Source organism: Rattus norvegicus, chromosome 2 (assembly GCF_036323735.1).
Source record: "Rattus norvegicus strain BN/NHsdMcwi chromosome 2, GRCr8, whole genome shotgun sequence".
In the NCBI taxonomy this organism is placed as follows: domain Eukaryota; kingdom Metazoa; phylum Chordata; class Mammalia; order Rodentia; family Muridae; genus Rattus; species Rattus norvegicus.
The window spans coordinates 104,708,739-104,730,154 of NC_086020.1; the positions used below are offsets into that span (position 1 = coordinate 104,708,739).

At 39.1% G+C, this 21,416-nt stretch overlaps 1 protein-coding gene across 3 annotated transcripts in view; it reads right to left on the bottom strand.

The window, feature by feature from the left end:
- Cpb1 (carboxypeptidase B1) overlaps nucleotides 1–21,416 on the bottom strand; it is a 60,550-nt gene that overhangs the window by 24,464 nt on the left and 14,670 nt on the right. For 2 of the 3 annotated variants that reach the window (XM_063281288.1, XM_063281289.1), the window contains exons 2-3: nucleotides 5,837–5,980; nucleotides 5,670–5,745 (exon numbers count right to left, since the gene is read on the bottom strand). In XM_063281288.1, coding sequence (XP_063137358.1) covers nucleotides 5,670–5,745; nucleotides 5,837–5,901 — 141 coding nt within the window. In that variant the 5' untranslated portion in view covers nucleotides 5,902–5,980. 3 annotated transcript variants of the gene reach the window in all.

Sequence of the window (21,416 nt, forward strand, 5' to 3'; positions counted from 1 at the left end):
ATCATAGTCTTATGAGAGTATCAGCCTGGTCAGCTAGATGATAGCTAACTTGAATTCTTACTAATATAAGGCACTACACTATCACAAAAAGAAGTTAAACTTAGGTATTAATGTAAAATCCAGTCTAGGTATGTTGCTTATTTGGTACAGGGCTTGCCTGAGCACACAGTTCTGGATCTTTTCTCCAGCACTGCATAAAACTATACATGATTGCAAATTCATGTAATCTTGGGACATAGAAGGTGAAAGCAGGAAGAGGAGTTCAAAGCTATTTTCTGTTACATATCATGAACAAGCCAATCTGAGATACATGAGTCCCCATCTCTCCCTTTAAAGTCTTTGGAGGGTAATTTCTGTGATAAAATCAAAAATATTAGTGCTGGGAACATTTGGGGTTTCAGAAATAAGCACAAAATTTGTTTCACACTGTGTGTAATTGGGAGTCAAACACCTAGTAGGCCTCTCATGTATCTTGAGAATTTTGTTTTCTTGTGTGTAAGTAAAGCAATTTCTACTGTAGGCCTAATTCACAGAGCAGGAAGGAACTTTCTTCTATGTCAACAATAAAGAAGATAGTAATAAGGCTACCTTAGACAGAGGAAAATAAACTTAAAACTATAGAAACAGGGAGTCTAAGCATACCCAGAGGGGAGAGGGAGAGAGTATGTTTTATTTACATTTACAATTATGTTGATTGAGAGGACCAATATAATGTGAGTGCAAGGAGTAAAATAAAACCCTCACACTGAAATTACAAAGGAAGAGAGGAAGTACTGAAGTGCAGTGTTACTCTGGTCCTTTCAACATACTGAGGTCTTAAAAGGATACCTTCAAAAGCTGGGAGGAAGGACACACTGGCCAAGGATAAACAAAAGATGAGATGCCCTTTGATGATCTTATCAGGAAGGCTACATCCCAGAATACACTGCACCCACATCATCACTACAGATGATTTTAATCTTTTGAAAATTTATGTTGGAAAGAAAGAAAAATATAAGAAGAAACATGTACCTTCTGACATTGAATTAGAGTGCTCTGCTGCAGTTGTAGGAAAGCTGGCTTGTTTAGCTATCCATTGGCTTCCACTTTTTCTAAGGTTTCTCAGCTTCCAAAGAGAACACTGAGGTTCAAGGTAGATGAGGATAGAAGTGATTATACTGTCACGGAAACTGTACTCAAAAGTTCTATCCAATGACAGCAGCCATTACGCAGTTACATGGCTCTTTAGGATTAGCATGCTCTCTTTAGGATACGCATGCTCAGCTACCTAATGTAAGTGGCTTACTTATATTCTAATTTAAATTCTTACAACAATCCTCTAAGGAAGATAGTATTACCACCATTACTAATGAGAAAGGTGAGGTGCAGAGAGGAGGACCAGGCTATCTTCAATTGATATGGCCAGAACCTAAGCCCCATGAATCCGAGAATAACCTGTCTGTGCTTGACCACAATAAATGGGAGAATCTAGGTGACAAACGATGTATCAGACAGCATCAAAGTACTGATTCCAGAGGACCCAATCACCTGTAACTCCAGTCCAAAGAGGATTTGATTTGTTCAAAGGATTTCAGTGTGTTGAAAAGAGCAAAAAAGTTCTAGAGGCTCATAGGGGAATGAAGGCATTTTTTTTTTTTGGAAATTAATGAAGCAGAAGTGGCAGCTCTGGGATCTGTTGTTGATTTCAATAAGCTTCAGAGCCAACTGGAAGCAGATGGAGCATGAAAGCTCAGGAAAGGAAGGGTGATCTCTTGGAGAGAGTGTGAATTAAAGCAAGAGTAAATGAGGCTCAGTTAACTTCATCTGGTAATTAAAAGCTCCCACTACTATCATGGTAGAATCTTGTTTTCAGGAAAGCATTTAATAAACTATCTGCATTAGCCCAAATGCTCAAATTACCCTAAATGCACAGAACACATGAAACTCAAGAAGGATGACCAAAATGCGGATGCTTCACTCCTTCTTTAAAAGGGGAACAAGAATACCCTTGGGAGGGGATAGGGAGGCAAAGTTTAGAACAGAGGTAGAAGGAATACCCATTCAGAGCCTGCCCCACATGTGGCTCACACATATACAGCCACCAAACTTGATAAGATGGATGAAGCAAAGAAGTGCAGGCTGACAGGAACCGGATGTAGATCTCTCCTGAGAGACACAGCCAGAATACAGCAAATACATAGGCGAATGCCAGCAGCAAACCACTGAACTGAGAACTGGACACACGTTGAAGGATTCAGAGAAAGGACTGAAAGAGTTTGAAGGGGCTCGAGACCCCATATAAAGAACAATGCAAAGCAACCAGAGCTTCCAGGGACTAAGCCACTACCCAAAGACTATTCATGGACTGACCCTGGACTCTGACCTCATAGGTAGCAATGAATATCCTAGTAAGAGCACCAGTGGAAGGGGAAGCCCTTGGTCTTGCCAAGACTGAACCCCCAGTGAACGGGATTGGTGTGGACGAGGGTAGTAGTGGAGGAAAGATGGGGAGGGGAACAACCAGATAGAAGGGGAAGGGGATGTTGGCCTGGAAACTCGGAAAGGGAATAACAATTGAAATGTAAATAAGAAATACCCAATTTGTTGCAGACTGGTACAACCATTCTGGAAATCAATCTAGAGGTTCCTCAGAAAATTGGACATTGAATTACCTGTGGACCCAGCTATACCTCTCTTGGGCATATACCCAAAAGATGCCCCAACATATAACAAAGATGCATGCTCCACTATGTTCATAGCAGCCTTATTTGTAATAGCCAGAAGCTGGAAAGAAGCCAGATGCCCTTCAACAGAGGAATGGATACAGAAAATGTGGTACATCTACACAATGGAATATTACTCAGCTATCAAAAACAATGACTTTATGAAATTCATAGGCAAATAGATGGAACTGGAAAATATCATCTTGAGTGAGCTAACCCAATCGCAGAAAAACACACATGGTATGCACTCATTGATATGTGGATATTAGCCCAAATGCTTGAATTACCCTAGATGCACAGAACACATGAGACTCAAGAAGGATGACCAAAATGCGAATACCCTTGAGAAGGAACACCAATTCAGAGCCTGCCTCACATGTGGCCCATGCATATACAGCTACCCAATTAGATAAGATGGATGAAGCAAAGAAGTGCAGACTGACAGGAACCGGATGTAGATCTCTCCTGAGAGACACAGCCAGAATACAGCAAATACATAGGCGAATGCCAGCAGCAAACCACTGAACTGAGAATGGGACCCACGTTGAAGGAATCAGAGAAAGGTCTGGAAGTGCTTGAAGGGGCTCGAGACCCCATATGAACAACAATGCCAAGCAACCAGAACTTCCAGGGACTAAGCCACTACCCAAAGACTATACATGGACTGACCCTGGGGTCCAACCACATAGGTAGCAATGAATAGTGTAGTAAGAGCACCAGTGGAAGGGGAAGCCCTTGGTCTTGCCAAGACTGAACCCCCAGTGAATGTGATTGTTGGGGGAGGGCAGTAATCGAGGGAGGATGGGGAGGGGAACACCCATACAGAAGGGGAGAGGGAGGGGTTAGGGGGATGTTGGCCCGCAAACAGGGAAGGGGAATAACAATCGAAATGTAAATAAGAAATACTCAAGTTAATAAAGATGGAAAAATACCCAATTTAATAAAGATGGAGAAAAAAAAATATCTGCACTAATGCACCTTTTCATAAGCCAGAAAACCACACAGTCTTGTATCTAGATAACACCCCACTTACATTAGGTAGCTGAGCATGCATATCCTCAAGAGAGCAAACTGATGAATCATTTTTATTATTAAATACCCAATATGGTATATTGGGCCTGATGATAAATACATATTGACTAAAAGAACTGTAATGAAGGTCTCTGTGTGGTCTCCTTACTTACTCTACATTCTCTTCACCCATGAAAAATACATTAAGAAGGCTTAGTGGGGTGGGATGGGATGGGGAGCTGAGGTGGCTCAGAGGTTAGGAGCACTGGATGCAGATCCAGAAGACCGGCTCTAATCTTAACACCCATGTGGTGGTTCACAACTACCTGTAACTCCAGTCCTGGAGAATTTGATCCTGCTCAAAGGATTTCAGTGTCTTGAAAAAAAAAGATGTAAAGATAAAATTTAGCAAAAACAAGCCTAAAATTCTGGATATATTAAAAATAGGTAAGCACAGAAAAGAGGGGATAACTTGTTTGAGGATGATTTGTGTGAAAATAAAACATGGTTTATATTAGACCCTAATTTTGTAAAAATAGAGTGTGTTCTAGGATCCTGAAGGTGTGAAAACATGTGATAGCCCCGGTAATAAATGTCTTTTATACAAATGAAAGCGTGTAATTACCCGTGGCATGTACCCAACCCACTGCACATTCTGAAAGGTGCATTTTCAAAGAGAAATAGAAAGATTAAACTGTCTCTAGTTTTTACCAGGATGTCCAGACTTTGTGAGCTAAGCACTAGGAGAATCAATAGAAAGGCATAGAGAAGTTAATGTTTGGAGTTAACTGATATCTGACTCATTTGGTTCTACTGAGTCAATATTAGAAGGAAGGTACCTTCCATATTGATGTATTAAAGAAAACCAATGGTTAGGGTGTAAAGTGTTCCCACGACCCTGGCAGCAATTAAACACGTTACGATGAAGCCTGGCAGGCAGAAATGCTAGTCTGGAGGAGGAAATTCCAGATTTGAAAGACAGGTTAGAGTAGGTGACTTCATGTTCTCTTTCAATTCAACACTTCACATTTATGATTATGACACCTTCTACCTTTTACTTTAATTCACTACCTATGCCTTTAAAGCTAAAACAGAAAGACACACAGATGATAAGTATATAAATAGGTAGATGAATGGATGGATGGAGAGATACATGGGTGGGTGAGTGGATGGATGGATGGATAGATGGATGAATTGGATTGGGTGAGGGGGTAGATGGGTAAACTGACCCCTAGGAGCTAAGGCATTGTTTTAGTTTATATACTCAAGAATAAACAGCATTGACCAAAGTGGCGCTATTTATACTCAGGAGTAGATTTTTGCCACAATATACATATAATTAAATTTGTATATTCTAACCCTATAGATATTTTTTGGGGTAGCATAATTTCACTTTTTTTTAAAGCAAAAGAATAATATGGAATTTGGTTGTGCATTCTTCTCTCTCTCTCTCTCTCTCTCTCTCTCTCTCTCTCTCTCTCTCTCTCTCTCTCTCTCTCTCTCTCTCGTCACACCATTAAAACAACCAGAATCAAGTCCAGGAAAACTCAAGCTGTATGATTAAGAATGAAAGAAAAATCAAAGGGAAAAAATGACACATGGATTTGAAGTTGGAAAAAAGCCCAGTTGTTCAGTCATTTCCAAATTGATCATTTTCCCCTTTGTCTTGGAAGGAAGTGACTTGCATGTTAGATGATCTACAGCCTTCAAGACAGAGCCAACTTATTTAGCTGTCACTATCAGCTCTTCTAAAAGGTTGTGTGGATTTATAACACGACATGGCTTGACACCAGCTAATTTAAGCAGCAAAAGAAAGTACTGTGGCATTAAGTAGTTTCCAAGTTTTATTTCTTGCTTTTAAAAATCCTTCAGGGAATATTTCATGTCATTGCTTTCGATAGAATCAGAGTAAATCGGGCTTTGAAGTTAGTGGAAAACGGAGAACTGCTACTTTACCTCTTTGGTGTTGGCTAGCTCCTGAATTAAGTTGACGTGATCTTCACCATGTACACTGACACGGTACACCCGGTTGCTAAATGGTAGAAAGAATGAATAGAAACTTAAATTTCAGTAATGTGTCCAAAAGCTGTCAAAACCTACTTTGAAAGTAATTTTGGACCTACCCATCAAAGTGCTCCTCGGAAGCATGAGCCAAGGCCACACTCACCAGGGCCAGTAGCAGCAACATGGTGCCTGCCTGAACTACTGGGCAACCTGGGTCCTTCCTGCTTTTATAGTCTAGAGTGTTCTTTCTGTTCTTGTCCAGACTGAAAAAAAATGGGCACTATCAGATCTTGATTAATAATTTTCCTGGCACAGTTATTTTGGTAGATGTTTAAAGTCTAAGAAGTTATCTTTTGAGCACCTGTAGAAAGAACAAATGATCTCACGTTCACATTTAACCTAGAATCATTAGTGTGCGTGGGTGTTAAATAAAATCTATGTTGTAATCTTTTTATTTCCATTTTGATTTGAGATTGACATACAGTGAGCGGGATAGATTTAAGTATGCTTAATGAGTGTTGGCAAATGTAAACCCCAGATAATTAACATCCCTGCAAAGGCAGAAGAAATTTCCTAGCTAAGTTCCATTGGCACCTTTCCTCAAAGATATTTAAACTTTCTTCAAGCAACTACTATTGAAATTTTTAATCTTTATTCTAATTTTGTCCATTCAAACTTCATATAAATGAGATTATATTTATCATATACATTCCTTTGTATAATGACTTCTGTTATGTCTTTGAGATTGTTTTTGTTTATAATATTCATATCTTTCTACTCACGAGTACCATTTCACTGTATGAGAATTCTCCAGTTTTTCTGTTCCCTTGTTAGTGAATACTTGTTTCATTTGTGACTTTGGGCTACTATAAATAATACTTCAATAAACATTTTACGCAAGTCTTTTTGTTGGCATATGCTTCCATAGCATATAGCTATCTGGGTAGAACTGATAAATAGTAATTTAAGTGCAGGTTACCATGATCCTGCCAAGCATTTCCCACAGTGTTTACATGACTTTAAGCTTTAACTAGTTGCTCTGAATTCTCCACATTTGTCATTCTTTTTCACTTTGCTAATTCTAGTAACTGTAAAATGACTTCAAAATGATTGTAGTCTTCCCAAACTTGAAGAGGGTCAATGCCTTTTCATATGTTTAATGGCAATGTGTAAATCTAGTGTTGTACAGTATCTCCTGAACTATTTTTAAAAGAAATTTATTGTTTGCGTCTTCTCTTCATTTTTTGTAGGACTTCAAAATTTTCTACTTACCTATTTTTGTGCATATGCATGTCTTTAGGGCTTGCTCCTTTACATAGCTTGAATACATGTTCTTGAAAAATTTAGTCATGTGTGTGCACATATATGTGAGTGCAATGGCATGCACGTACCACAGTGTACATGAGGTCAGAAGGCAACTTTCAGGAATCTGTCTTCTTCTTCCTCTGTGGGTTCCGAAGGATGAGAGCCAGGACACTAGGCTATAGTAACTTCTGTCTTCTGAGCTACTGATGGGAACTTATTACATGTTTGCTGTTATACATTTATGATGTAATTTTTTCCAGTACATAGTTTGCATTTTCATTTCCTGAATGTCTTCTTTAGATGAATTAAAATGTTGTGGTTTTTTTTACACTTTCATTGTTTCAGTTTTTATAATTGAGTCTGTACACATTTTTTCTGCAAGAAATTGTTGTCTATTCCAGGGTCTCAAAGACCCTGCTTTCTTGTAGAAGTTTTGCCATTTGAGGCTTTTTTTTTCTATTTTTCAGAGCTGGGGTCCGAACCCAGGGCCTTGCGCTTGCTAGGCAAGCGCTCTACCACTGAGCTAAATCCCCAACCCCTATTTTGTTTTTTTTGTATGGGCTATCTAATTTTAAAATATTTGGATATCCAGTAGATGCAGTTTTCTCTCCTTGATCAATTACTATGGGTTCTTTGTTAAAATGTTCTTACTATGTGTGCATGAGGCCATTTCTGTACTTCCTATTATGTTCCATGTGCCCATTAGTCTAATGTGAGACATACACATAAGGTTCTTGATTACTATTTTTTTAAAGTATGCCTTACGATCGGACAACCTAGTCCTGCAATTTTCTTCTTCTATAATATTGTTTTAGTTTGATAAGAACTTTCCACTTACATATATTTTAATTTCATTTTTCATGAAAAATCTTACTTTCACTGGGATTTTTACCTATCTTACAAACAAGTTTGAGGCTTAGTAACTCATTTAATGGGTCATTTATCTCATAAAAGAGATGCTTGGGGGGCAGTAGTTTAATTTTTGTCAAGAAATTTGTTTTTTGTTTGTTTGTTTCTATCCACAAGATAGCACTTTACCCTGGCTAGTCCCAAACGAGTTGTTAGAGGACATGAAACTCAAGTCAGAAGCAAAGGAGTTCATTGCTCCTGAAACCCAAGAGTTACATTTGTATCAGTATTACTTCCTGGTGGGATGAAATTGAGTGGATCTGCTTCATTAGATACTTTGTACACAGGCTTGTATCACATTAAAAGCATACTGAGTTTAGAAAACCATCTCATGTGGCGAATGCAATAGTCTTTTTATCTTGGTTATCAAATAGCCCTTTCCTTTGTGTAGAGAAAGGCAAAATAGGAGGACAGCATCTCTATCTTCTGCTGTTCAAAATACAGGGACAAAGCAGAATAAAGCTGTTCTAGAAATGGGGAAAGAATGACTCACATCAAGTTGGCTCTCAATGACATTAAAGCATTCTTTATCTTCTTTAACAAACCTTCCCATTGATATGTCACTTGGTTAAGCACCGATTAACCCGATGAGAACTGGTACTAAATCCATTCAGTCTGTCTAACATGGTGCAAATTAGCCCTAATGTTGATATGACTCTAAGTGATGTAATGAAGCTAGTTTATAACCCTGACCTCAGGGCTGCCTCCCCAAAGTATTAGACTCAAAAGGTGCAAATTTTTCCTTTTAAAACTGGGCAGTTTTCTCAAGCTTCAGACTTTGCTTTCCTTTACTTTCATTCTGGATCAAAGATCTAGTAGATCTTGGGTACATCAAACTCTATTACACTCTGTCAGAAGGAAATCTAGATCACTTTCAATATCCTTGGCCAGTGTGTAGGAACTGACTTTATTGTCTTCTAGGGCCACGATAGTCGAAGCACTCTCTGTACAAATGAGTTGGGGTCCAACTAAGGGTAACATTTGAGTGTTGTTTTGCTTTTTAGTCTTCTTTAACCTAGACTAGAATGTTGCCATCTATCTTTAATATCATTGACATTTTAAAAGAGTTCAAATCAGTTTACTTTTGTTTGATTTGCCTTCATATTTGTCATGATTTCATTAAAAAACTAGAAACAAATTTCAACTGCACAGCATCCTGAATATAAAGATATAAATGGTTTGTAGATCTATACTTTACAGACAAAACTAAATTTTAGGCTGCTTTGATATTGAAAAGCTGCTTTCTCTTGAGATATTCCCTTCTTTACACTATCTTCTAATGTTTTGCTTTTATCTATGCAAACCTGGATGAATATTTCTAAATGTTTTCATCTTACTAGGATTGCAGGGACCCAGACAGATTAAAATGCATCTTATTAAATATATCTTGTTAAGTTTTTGGTGACTTTATTTTAAATTACATTTATTATGTGTGTATATATATATTGTGTGTGTGTGTGTATGTGTGTGTGTGCGCGCGTGTGCACTCACTCATGTACATGCCTCAGTGTCTTAGGATTATTATTGCTCTGATAAAACCTCAGGATGAAAGCAACTTAGGGTGGAAAGGGTTTATCATTGATCGAAGCTAGGACTGGAACACGCATAGGACAGGTACCTGGAGGCAGGAGCTGCTATAGAGGACATGGAGGGGTGCTGCTTACTGTCTTGCCTCCCATAGCTTGTTGAGCCTGCTTTCTTATAGAACTCACAATGGGCTGGACTCTCCATCATCAACACTAAGGAAATGCCCTCAGGCTTTCCTGTAGCCTGATCTTATGAAGGGATTTTCTCAAATGAGGTTCCCTCATTTCAGATGACTTTAACTTGTGTCAAGTTGACATGAAGCTAGCCAGGATACATGGGTTGTCTGTAGATGTCGAAAGATAAATTAAGGGAGTTGATTCTTTTCTTCTATTATGTGGGTCTCAGGCTCCAGATTTTGTTCATTTTAATTTATACTGTAGTAAGTACAGAGCTCTTTGATGAGTAGAAGTAAAAAGAAACAGCAGTCTGACATATCATAAAAATCCCAATTGTGTTGGTACTATTCAATAAACCGTTATAGGGAGATTACTAAGACAGGTAGTCCTTTTACAGGAAGGGCAAATGTTCTTCTCCTTGATTGAAAGCAATGATCCCTTCTAGAATTCCCCCCTTTTATGACTATATAAAAAGTTACATGAAAGAAAAATTAGAAACTTATCTCGGATCATAATTCTGTTCCTAAGATGTCTACATTCTTAGGGTTGTCAGTTTCCACTGAGAGATTCTTCTTAGAATCCACTCCCCTTCCCCCTTCCTTTCCACATCCCTCCCTCTATTTCTTCTTTTTCAGAGATGATCAACAGTGCATCCATACAGGCCTCAGGCTCACTCACAGCAATCCTCCTGTCTTACCCCCTCATCCCAACACTAGGTTCACAATGCTAGCTACCTTTGTGATTATTACACTCATATCATGCACTGTACTCTGTCTTCTACATAAATGGTAAATGGTATGATTTATTCACTATTCATGAATTTATACCGAATTATCCTAATCTAACCTGGCATGCACATGCATTTTATGCTATTGCAGTATTTTCCAGATTTTGGTTTTGCCTATTTCTGTTCAGATCTTGAGAAGTTCTTTCTGTTTCCCACCGTTTCTGATTTCCATGTGAAAGTTAAACTCATAATTTTACTACAAGGAAGACTGGGAACATTAAAAATTTACTTCTATGAACATAGTGAAACCCATGTCCTTGTGGCATGGTGGAACATCTTTAGGTTCTGCCCAGGAGCGGTATAGCTAAGACTTCAGGTAGAACTATTTCCAATTTTCTGAGAAACCACCATATTGATTTCCAGAGTAATTTTAGAAGTTCGCAATCTTACCAGCAATGGAGGAGTCTTCCCCTTTCTCCACATCTTCACCAGCATGTACTGTTGCTTGAATTTTTGATCTTAGCCACTCTGATTCATGGTGGCTCTCAGGAAATCTCAGAGTTGTTTCTATTTGCATTTCCCTGATGATTAAGGATGTTGAACATTTCTTTAGGTGCTTCTTGGCCATTCAAGATTCCTCTGTTGAGAATTCTGTTTAGCTCCATTCCCCACTTTTTAATCCTTCCCTAACAGAGCTGCTTTGACTCCTTTCAGTGGGAAATGATGCTCCTAATCCTGCAGAGACTTGATGTACTGAAGGGGGTTATTTTGGGGGATACCCTCTCAGAAAAGAAGATGGGGGATGGGGAGAAGGACTCTGTGAGGGGGTGACCCAGAATAGGGGCAGAATTTGGGATGTATATAAATAAGTAAATAAATAAAAATAAATTCTGCTTCTAACTTTGCTAGAGTATTTCATGCTTCCTATGTTAATTTAACCAGAGAATTCTCTAAGTTCAGATAATGAACACAAATCCAGATGGCTGAGAATAAAACACATTCTTTTAGTAAGAACATGATTTTCTACAACTGACTTGTGTTTTGAACTGGGGAAATACTTGAGATTTTATCTCAAATTAGTGATTCATAAATTTAAATAGAGGAAATTAGGTTCCATAATTTTCATAGATATTGACATTTCTGTTTCCTGTCTCATGTTTATATTTTAAATTACCCCTTTCTCCCTACATTTAAAAAAATCACTTTTTACTGAATCTTTGTTAGTTTCATATCATGCACCCCAGTCCCACTCAATTTCTCCATCATAGCTGTCCTTTGCTCCTGCAACCTGCCCCTCAAAATAAAATTAAACACACACGCGCGCGCGCGCACACACACACACACACACACACACACACACACACACACACACACAAAACCAAAGCATAGGAAACATCTCATTGTGTCGCCTGTAGTAAGTCACAATGTGTCCCACAGTATATCCTTTTGTCCACACATCTTCACTTGCAAGTGATAATGTAATGAGCCACTGGTCTGGTTTGAGGCTTCTGTCACACCATTAATATTGGATCCTTACTGGGACTCCTTCCTATTATCCTGCTGTTGCTCTGTGCCATGGAGATCCTGTAGGTTTGGATCAGGAGGGCTGGTCCTTTTATGTTCTCCAACAGTTCACAAATGTTGTAGATTTTGGGGTGGTCCTGGGTAGTAGCTAGCATTGCTGCTCAGCCTTCTGGCTCTCCTGCATCACATCACCAGGGTGGGCTTTCCAGCACTACTCTAGCTGGGCTACCCAATGCTTCCACCAGCAAGAGGCAGAGTCAGCTCTCTAGGTCAGAAACACATTTTTTTAAAAGATGTGAAAGAGTAAGAAAAGACACTATGTTCATGGACTAGAGGATTCAATACTCTGACACCATTAGCTCTCCTAAACAAATCAAATTCCTAAATAATTTTTGGTAAGCAATGGATAAGATTATTTAAAAAATATATAGACATTCAAAGTACCTATAATAGTTCTGGGAAGAAAATGGGAGAGAAAGTTAGAGAAACCATTTTGCTTAGTTCTAGGTCAGTTAATCGAGGGAGAAAAAAATAAAACTAGACCTATAGACAAACAGAATGGAGTGAAGAGTTCAGAAATGACTCAAATGAACAGAGTAATCCAATGTCAGGGAGTATAGCCTTTTGTATGTATAGTTTGGGTGATTATGAAAGCAGGAAGCACCTTTGTATCTGTCCATGTTTTGTGTAATTGTGTGAGATTTTGGAGTATCTGTAAATTGCTCTCTGATGCTATAACTCATCCTCTACGATCTTTACATATTTGGAAAAACATCTTTCCATAAACTTGTCCCATAATATTAAGTACAAAGAGTTTCTGAGGTCAAATATGTTTTCTTGAAACTAAAACAAACAAGCTCCTTTTCAAGTGACTTCTCAGGACTTTTAGTATGTGCTGTAAATCACTAAGAGTGGTCTGGCATGCAACATTTCCAGAACACATCTCCCAGCTGGGGCTGGGGCTGGCTGAGTCGGTCTAAAGTAAGAAGTTAAAAACCCAATCTTCCATCTGCATGCATCTGGTTATGGATCAGTTTCTTCAAAAGCAGTGCTTTGGACACAATTTGGGAATATCTGAACTGGGTTCATGCCTACCTTAAAGCTTGACCCTATTGGTTTCTGTTTTTTTTTTAATTAAAATTTTATTCAACAACTTTTACACATGTGCACTGTATGTTTGGTTACTCTTTACCCCTCTTCTCTTTTATCTACCACCTCTCCTATCAATCCTCATTCATCCTTTCCAGATCTTTGTTCAGATTCTTCATTTTGGGTTTTGGTTTCTGGAGATTTATTTTAACCAGGGCCATCTGTGTGACCCTTAAATTAAAATTAGCTCTTTGGAACCTTGTGGGGTTATCAGCAGGCACACAACCCACTTGTCTTGAATCTATTAGTAAAATATCTCCCTGAATCTATCATCAGTGACAGGGGCTCTTGAGCACTCCTCCATCCATTTCTTACCATTGATGGTGCATTCTTGTGTAGAGCCAGTAGGCAACCACAGCTGCTTTAAGGTCACAATTGTATCTTTCTAAAAAGGGGGCATTTACTATCTCTTCTTCCTATTGCCAGGCTCTTACGTTCTCTCTCCTTCTTCCTCCAAGCCTTAAAGGGGATGTTATAAATATATTGCTCAGCTTTGAGTGCACTCACCTGCCACCCGCTCTTACTGTCACTTGCAGCCAAGAATCTGCATTCACCACTATTCACGGAATACCACACGAGAACACCTGCTGCAGGCACACCAGCTCTTCACCTTTAGTGCACACCCATAACCTCCCTTCGCCTATTCATAACTGTACCGAAGGAAGCCACTGACTCCAAAAGGCACTTTCTGAGAAATCACATGCCACTCTATCCAGGAACTCAGATAGTAGTCTAACTGCAAATCTTGACCTTTCTTTTTCATTCCTTTAAGTCCAATGCACCAGTTTCATTTCCAGTTCTGTAGCAGAACACCATCTGGGACTTCCCCTATTCCTTTCCATAATCTTCAGTGGACCACACAGATGGTCCCCTTTTAACCTCTGTCCCTCCACTATTGGCTTTATCCCAACCCACAACTCCAGCAGGCACTTTCTGGGAACACAAAGACCACTCTGTCCAGAGAAGTTAGGCTAACTGCCGATCTTCACCTCTCCTTCTGCTCCTCCAAATCATATGAGCTCTCCTTCCTAGCCCCAGCTCTGTAGCAGAACACCTGTTGTAGACTCCCTCCCCCCTCTACACTGATCTTCAGTAGATTACACAGATTTCCCCTTCCAAATATCTTTCCCCCTCCCCATGGTTTATCTGCAACTCCAGCAGCCACTCTCTTGGAACTCACAGGCTACTCTGACCAGGAAAACATGTAGGATAACTGAAGATCTTCACCTCTTCCTCCATTTCTCCAGTTCCAACCATCCAATCTCATCCCCAGCTCTATAGAAGACCTTTTGCTATAGCCTCTACCCATTCTCCACTCTCATTTCCAAGATACTACCTAGGCAATTCTTTCTTCTATAAACTCTCACCATGCCCTCAGCCCATCCTCATTCCTAATTGTCAGATCCATTAATAAGAAACAGATTTTTTTCTGGAACCCTCAGGAGCCATATCTATCAGAATCCCAGAAAAATTTCCTATGAGGATACAATATAGCTATCACACTCTCCTAAGAACCAGAAAGGAAACAGAAACCAAGAAACAGAACACTAACCCAACAAAGACAACAATACATATTAGTACCTAGAATAACAATCTTATCCATCCTAGATTCCTAAACTCTGCAATGAAAACACAATCAATAACAGCCAGGACACTGTATTTCCAATAGAGCCCAGCAACCATACCAAAGCAGGCCCTGAGTATTCCAGTATAGATGAGGCACAAGAAAAGGACCTTTAAATAGCCCTTATGGATATGAGAGAGGTTAAAGAGGACATGAATAAACCCCTTAAAATATGTGAAAACACAAACAGTGTAAGGACATGAATAATGCCATTTAAGACCTAAAAGTGGAAATAAATCAATAAAGAAGATCCAAACTGAGGTATATCTGGAAATGTAAAATTTACAAACTCAAACAGAAACCTTCATCAACAGAATACAGAGATGAAAAAGAGAGCCTTAGGTATTGAGGACACCATAAAAATGAATACATTGGTCAAAGAAAGTGTTAAGTCTAAAAACTCTTGGAGCAAAATATTCAGGGAATCTGGAAACCTTTGGAAAAGAAACCTGAAAATAATGGGAATAAAGGAAGGAGAAGAAATACATGTCAAAGGCACAGAAAATATTTTTAGTGGTGTCGTAGAAGAACATTTTGTGATCTAAAGAAAAAAATACATATCAAAGTGCAAGATGCATATAGAATATTAAATTGACTGGACCAGAAAACGAAGTCCCCTCATCACACAAGAATCAAAACAGTAAATGTACATAACAAAGAATGAATATTATAATCTACAAGGGAAGAAGACCAAGTAACATATAAAGACAGACCTGTTAGGATTATACCTTCTCAATGGAAACTCTAACAGCAAGAACAGCCTGGACAGAAGTATTGGAGACTCAAAGAGACCACAGAGGACAGTCCAGACTATTATATCGACCAAAACTTACAATCAACCTGGATGGAGAAAATAAGACATTCCATGATAGAACCAAACATAAGCAATATCTCTATAAATCCAGGCCTACACAAGGTGCTAGAAGGGAAACTTCAACCCATAGGTTCACTACAACCAAGATAAAACAGAATAAATAAACCCCTTGCCAGAAAGAGGTGTTTTCTTAACCACCTCAAAAGAAATATATATGCAGACCCACACACACACCACCACCACCATCAACAACAAGAAAAGTAATAGAATCAACAATCATTGATATTTTTCAATTATTAATGGTTTCAGTTCCTCAATTAAAGATGGATGTGAGAATAGGATCCAGATTTTCTGCTGCATCCAAGAAACACACCTTAACATGAGGGATAGCTATCACCTCAGGGTAAAGAGTTAGAAAAGCATATTCCAAGCAAATGAACCTAAGGAAAAAGCTTGTGTAGTTATTTTAATATCTAACAGACTCGTATTTATCACTCCACATAAAATCAGAAACACTGGATTTAATAGACGAGAAAGTAAAGAATGGCTTTGAACTCATTGGTCCAGAATAGTCTTTGAACAGAAAACTATTAGCATAGGCATGCAGATCAACAATTAATAAGTGTGACCTTATAAAACCGAGAAGCTTCTGCATCGCAAAGGAAACTATCATTTGGCAATGTGCCAGTTTACAGAATGGGATAGATTTTTCACCAACTCCATGTCTGATACAACACTAATGTCCAAAATATATAACGAACTCGAGAAACTAGATATCAAGATAACAAATAATGCTCTTAAGTGATGGGTATAGATCTAAACAGAATTTTCAATAAATGAAACTCAAATAACTGAGAAGCACTTAAAGAATGTACAGTATCCTTAGCCATCAGGGAAATGCACATCAAAACTGTTTTGAGATTTTATCTTGCGCCCGTCAGAATGTCTGAGATTCAGTATGGTGGTTTCTTGGAAAGATTAGAATCAATCTTGTCAAGGTCCAGCTATATTACTCTCGGAAATATACCAAAGGGACCTTTAATTTTACCATTGAGACATTCATTCAACCATGTTCATCGGTGCTCTATTAATAATAGACAGAAATTGAAAATAACATAGATGTCACTCAATGAAAGAAGACATAAAGAAAATGTTTACCCATGGAATATTACTCAACAATTCAAAATTGACATGACACAACTTGCTGGTACATGGAAAAGTTGAGCTCTTCATAGAGCCTTCACCCCTACATTCTAGCATCTGTTGTATAGGAAGGTATTCTAAGAAGAAATCATCCTGAGTGAGGTATCCTAGACCCAGGAAGACAAATATGTATGTATTTAGTATTTTTTGATATTGACTGTTGAGTCAATGATAACAAAGCTTCAATTTGTAGACTCATAGATGTTAGATATAGAATGAGGGAACAGAAATGGGTCAGAAAAATGTCCCTAATAAAGTATAATAGAACTGACAATTATGGGTCAAAGTGGGCACTGAATGGGAATATTAAGATGAAGAGGGGTTGGAGAGAATGTTGAGGAAGGGAATCCTGGGAGAGACAGCTAAAATTAAGGGCTATTTGAGGTGTAGTGTGGAAGCCTAACATAGTAGAAACTTCCTAAACTATATACATATATGAAGGAGATCTAAGTGAAATTATCAAATAGTGCAAAGGGCAGGCTACCAGAAGGCCATCTCTTCACCAAATGAAGCTTCCAGTATGGCAACTGGATTACATCTAATTGAGCTGCTGGACAAAAAATGTTCCATTGGAATTGCCAACAACAATTTCCAGGCTGTCCTCTCAAAAAACTGACAGCAGGATCCTATTGCTGAAGATAACACCTCCACAGCTCACTGGACACAGAGAAGTCAAGCTCTACATAGAGCTATACTCTAGCATCTTTTATATGAGAATGTACTAAAAGAGAAATGTAAACACCAAATCAGCCACAAATCCTTTGATTTAACATGGTGTCCTGTCAGTAAGATAGGTTAGGACAATGGTAACACAAAGCTTGTGGGAATAACCAGCCAGTAACTGGTTTTACTTAAGGCCTATTTAAGAGATGGAACCCATGCATAATAGTGCTTTGGTGATCAACAGCCCAGGGACCTACAGTAAAACCGAATAATATTAGTCTAAAGAAAGAAAAGAAGTGGTGATAAAATGTCTCCTAATGATATTTTGTTATCCTCGTAGATCAGTGTCTTGTTCAGCCATCATCAGAGAAGCTTGTAAGTGTCTATGCTTACTTACAGGTTTCAGGTCGCGTGATATGGCCACAAGAAGTTAAATTGTTGGAGGGGCCACAGCACAATAGAAGCTGTGACAATTTTAATGATAGCAATCAGACTTTTTCTATATCTTTATCAGAAACTGACTATAGTGGCAATTGTCAGGATCAATACAGTTGTAGTTGCCAATGATGTTTGCACGTTATACAGGGTACACAAGATTATTGTTTAAGATCAATTGTCCTGTCAGGTTTCCATGCTTCCTTGACTAGTAAGGGAACTGTGGTGGTTTAAATATGCTTGGTCCAGGGAGTGATACCAAGAGGTAGCAATTCCCCTCCTACAGAGCAGGCCTCAAATCCAATCGGAAAAAGAGTTCTTACTGCTATAACAGTCAGGCGGCTATTGCATCTGTATGTACATTTTAGCCTTCAGGGTGTAGCACTGGTTAACACTGTTGATAAATCTTCTTCCTCAACAGCTTGCAGCACCTGAGGACACTATGAAAACTAGTCATTGAACGTTTCCTTATGAGTCAAAGCTGATTCCTTTCTGAAATCAAATTATGTGCTATCTTCAAAAGTAGGATATTACTGTCTTGTTAAGGTGGACAATCAAAATCAATGACAATAGCCTGCATAGTTGTCAGGGTGCATAATGCTTCCTTGACTCACGGGAAAGTATAACGCTTAGTAGAAATATTTTCTTTGATTATCCATATATTCTGGGAACAGCATTGTATATTCATGCACATTACCTTTATTCAAAGTCCTCTTTTTCAAATTAAATACTTTTAAAATTAGCTTATAAGCCAGTAGATTTCCAAAAGGTCATTTTAAAAAATTTTTTTATTAGATAAATTTCTTTACTTACATTTCTTTTTTTTTATTAAGTTGAGTATTTCTTATTTACATTTCGAATGTTATTCCCTTTCCCGGTTTCCGGGCCAACATCCCTCTAATCCCTCCCCCTCCACTTCTTTATGGGTGTTCCCCTCCCCATCCTCCCCCCATTGCCGCCCTCCCCCCAACAATCACGTTCAGTCTTAGCAGGACCCAGGGCTTCCCCTTACACTGGTGATCTTACTAGGATATTCATTGCTACCTATGCAGTTGGAGCCCAGGGTCAGTCTATGTATAGTCTTTAGGTAGTGGCTTAGTCCCTGGAAGCTCTGGTTGCTTAACATTGTTGTACATATGGGGTCTCGAGCCCCTTCAAGCTCTTCCAGTTCTTTCTCTGATTCCTTCAACGGGGGTCCTGTTCTCAGTTCAGTGGTTTGCTGCTGGCATTCGCCTCTGTGTTTGCTGTATTCTGGCTGTGTCTCTCAGGAGAGATCTACATCCGGCCCCTGTCTGCCTTCACTTCTTTGCTTCATCCATCTTGTCTAATTGGGTGGCTGTATATGTATGGGCCACATGTGGGGCAGGCTCTGAATGGGTTTTCCTTCTGTCTCTGTCTTAATCTTTGCCTCCCTATTCCCTGCCAAGGGTATTCTTGTCCCCTTTTAAAGAAGGAGTGAAGCATTCACATTTTGATCATCCGTCTTGAGTTTCGTGTGTTCTATGCATCTAGGGTAATTCAAGCATTTGGGCTAATATCCACTTATCAATGAGTGCATACCATGTGTGTTTTTCTGTGATTAGGTTACCTCACTCAGGATGATATTTTCCAGTTCCAACCATTTGCCTACGAATTTCATAAAGTCATTGTTTTTGATAGCTGAGTAATATTCCATTGTGTAGATGTACCACATTTTCTGTATCAATTCCTCTGTTGAAGGGCATCTGGGTTCTTTCCAGCTTCTGGCTATTATAAGTAAGGCTGCTATGAACATAGTGGAGCACGTGTCTTTTTTATATGTTGGGGCATCTTGTGGGTATATGCCCAAGAGAGGTATAGCTGGATCCTCAGGCAGTTCAATGTCCAATTTTCTGAGGAACCTCCAGACTGATTTCCAGAATGGTTGTACCAGTCTGCAATCCCACCAACAATGGAGGAGTGTTCCTCTTTCTCCACATCCTCGCCAGCATCTGCTGTCACCTGAGTTTTTGATCTTAGCCATTCTCACTGGTGTGAGGTGAAATCTCAGGGTTGTTTTGATTTGCATTTCCCTTATGACTAAAGATGTTGAACATTTCTTTAGGTGCTTCTCAGCCATTCCGCATTCCTCAGCTGTGACTTTACTTACATTTCAAAGTTTATTCCCCTTCCCGGTTTCCTGTCCATAAGCTCCCATCCCATCCCCTCCCCCTCCCCCATATGGGTATTCTACCTATACTTCCCCCTTATGCACCCCCCCCCATATTCCTCTGCACTGGGGGTCCAACCTTGGAAGGACCCAGCGCTTCCCCTTCCACTGGTGCCCCAACAAGGCTATTCTCTGCTATATATGCAGTTGGAGCCTGAGTCAGTCCATGTATAGTTTTTGCGTAGTGGTTTAGTCCTTGAAAGCTCTGGTTGGTTGGCACTGTTGTTTTTTTATGGGGTTGCCAGCTCCTTCATCTCTTTCAATACTTGCTCTAATTCCCCCCAAGGGGATCCTATTCTCAGTTCAGTGATTTACTGCTAGCATTGACCTCTGTATTGGACATGTTCTGGTTGTGTCTCTCAGGAGAGATCTATATCCGGTCCCTTTCAACATGCATTTTTTTTAGCTTCATCAATCTTATCAAGCTTTGTTGGCTGTATGTGTGTGTGTGTGTGTGTGTGTGTGTGTGTGTGTGTGTGTGTGTGTATATATATATATATATATATATATATATATATATATATATATATATATATATATATATATATATATGGGCCACATGTGGGTCAGGCTCTGAATGGCCATTCCTTGAGTTGCTGCTCTAAACTTTGTTTCCATATCCCCTCCTATGGATATTTTATACACCCTTGATTTTAGTTAATTCATCCCCTTCCCATTCTTCCCTCTCATCCCATCTTTTTATCATCATCCCTATTTACATCTGTAACATTTTGTAATAATAAATAATAATTTATATATGTGCATATATATACATATATAGATATACAATATATAATATTGTGTTTTTGATAGATGAACATTATGGGATGGCTAAGTGCCATATAACATTTGAATATTTTTATGGAACATTTTCTTTGGCAGTGATATAGGTCATAGAGAAAGCTATACCAAGATTACTAAAGGGGTTCATCCTCACAGGCCAGCATGTTGGAAGCGGATATTCCTTTTCCTAGCCAACTCCTGTTCTCAAAAGAGCTTTTATTCACCTTTCTTTTTTTTGTTGTTTTTTTGGTTTTTTGCTTTTTTTTTATTAACTTGAGTATTTCTTTTTTTTTTTTATTAACTTGAGTATTTCTTATATACATTTCGAGTGTTATTCCCTTTCCCGGTTTCTGGGCAAATATCACCCTCCCCCCTCCCTTTCCTTATGGGTGTTCCCCTCCCAACCCTCCCCCCATTGCCGCCCTCCCCCCCACAGTCTAGTTCACTGGGGGTTCAGTCTTAGCAGGACCCAGGGCTTCCCCTTCCACTGGTGCTCTTACTAGGATATTCATTGCTACCTATGAGGTCAGAGTCCAGGGTCAGTCCATGTATATATAGTCTTTAGGTAGTGGCTTAGTCCCTGGAAGCTCTGGTTGCTTGGCATTGTTGTACATATGGGGTCTCGAGCCCCTTCAAGCTCTTCCAGTTCTTTCTCTGATTCTTTCAACGGGG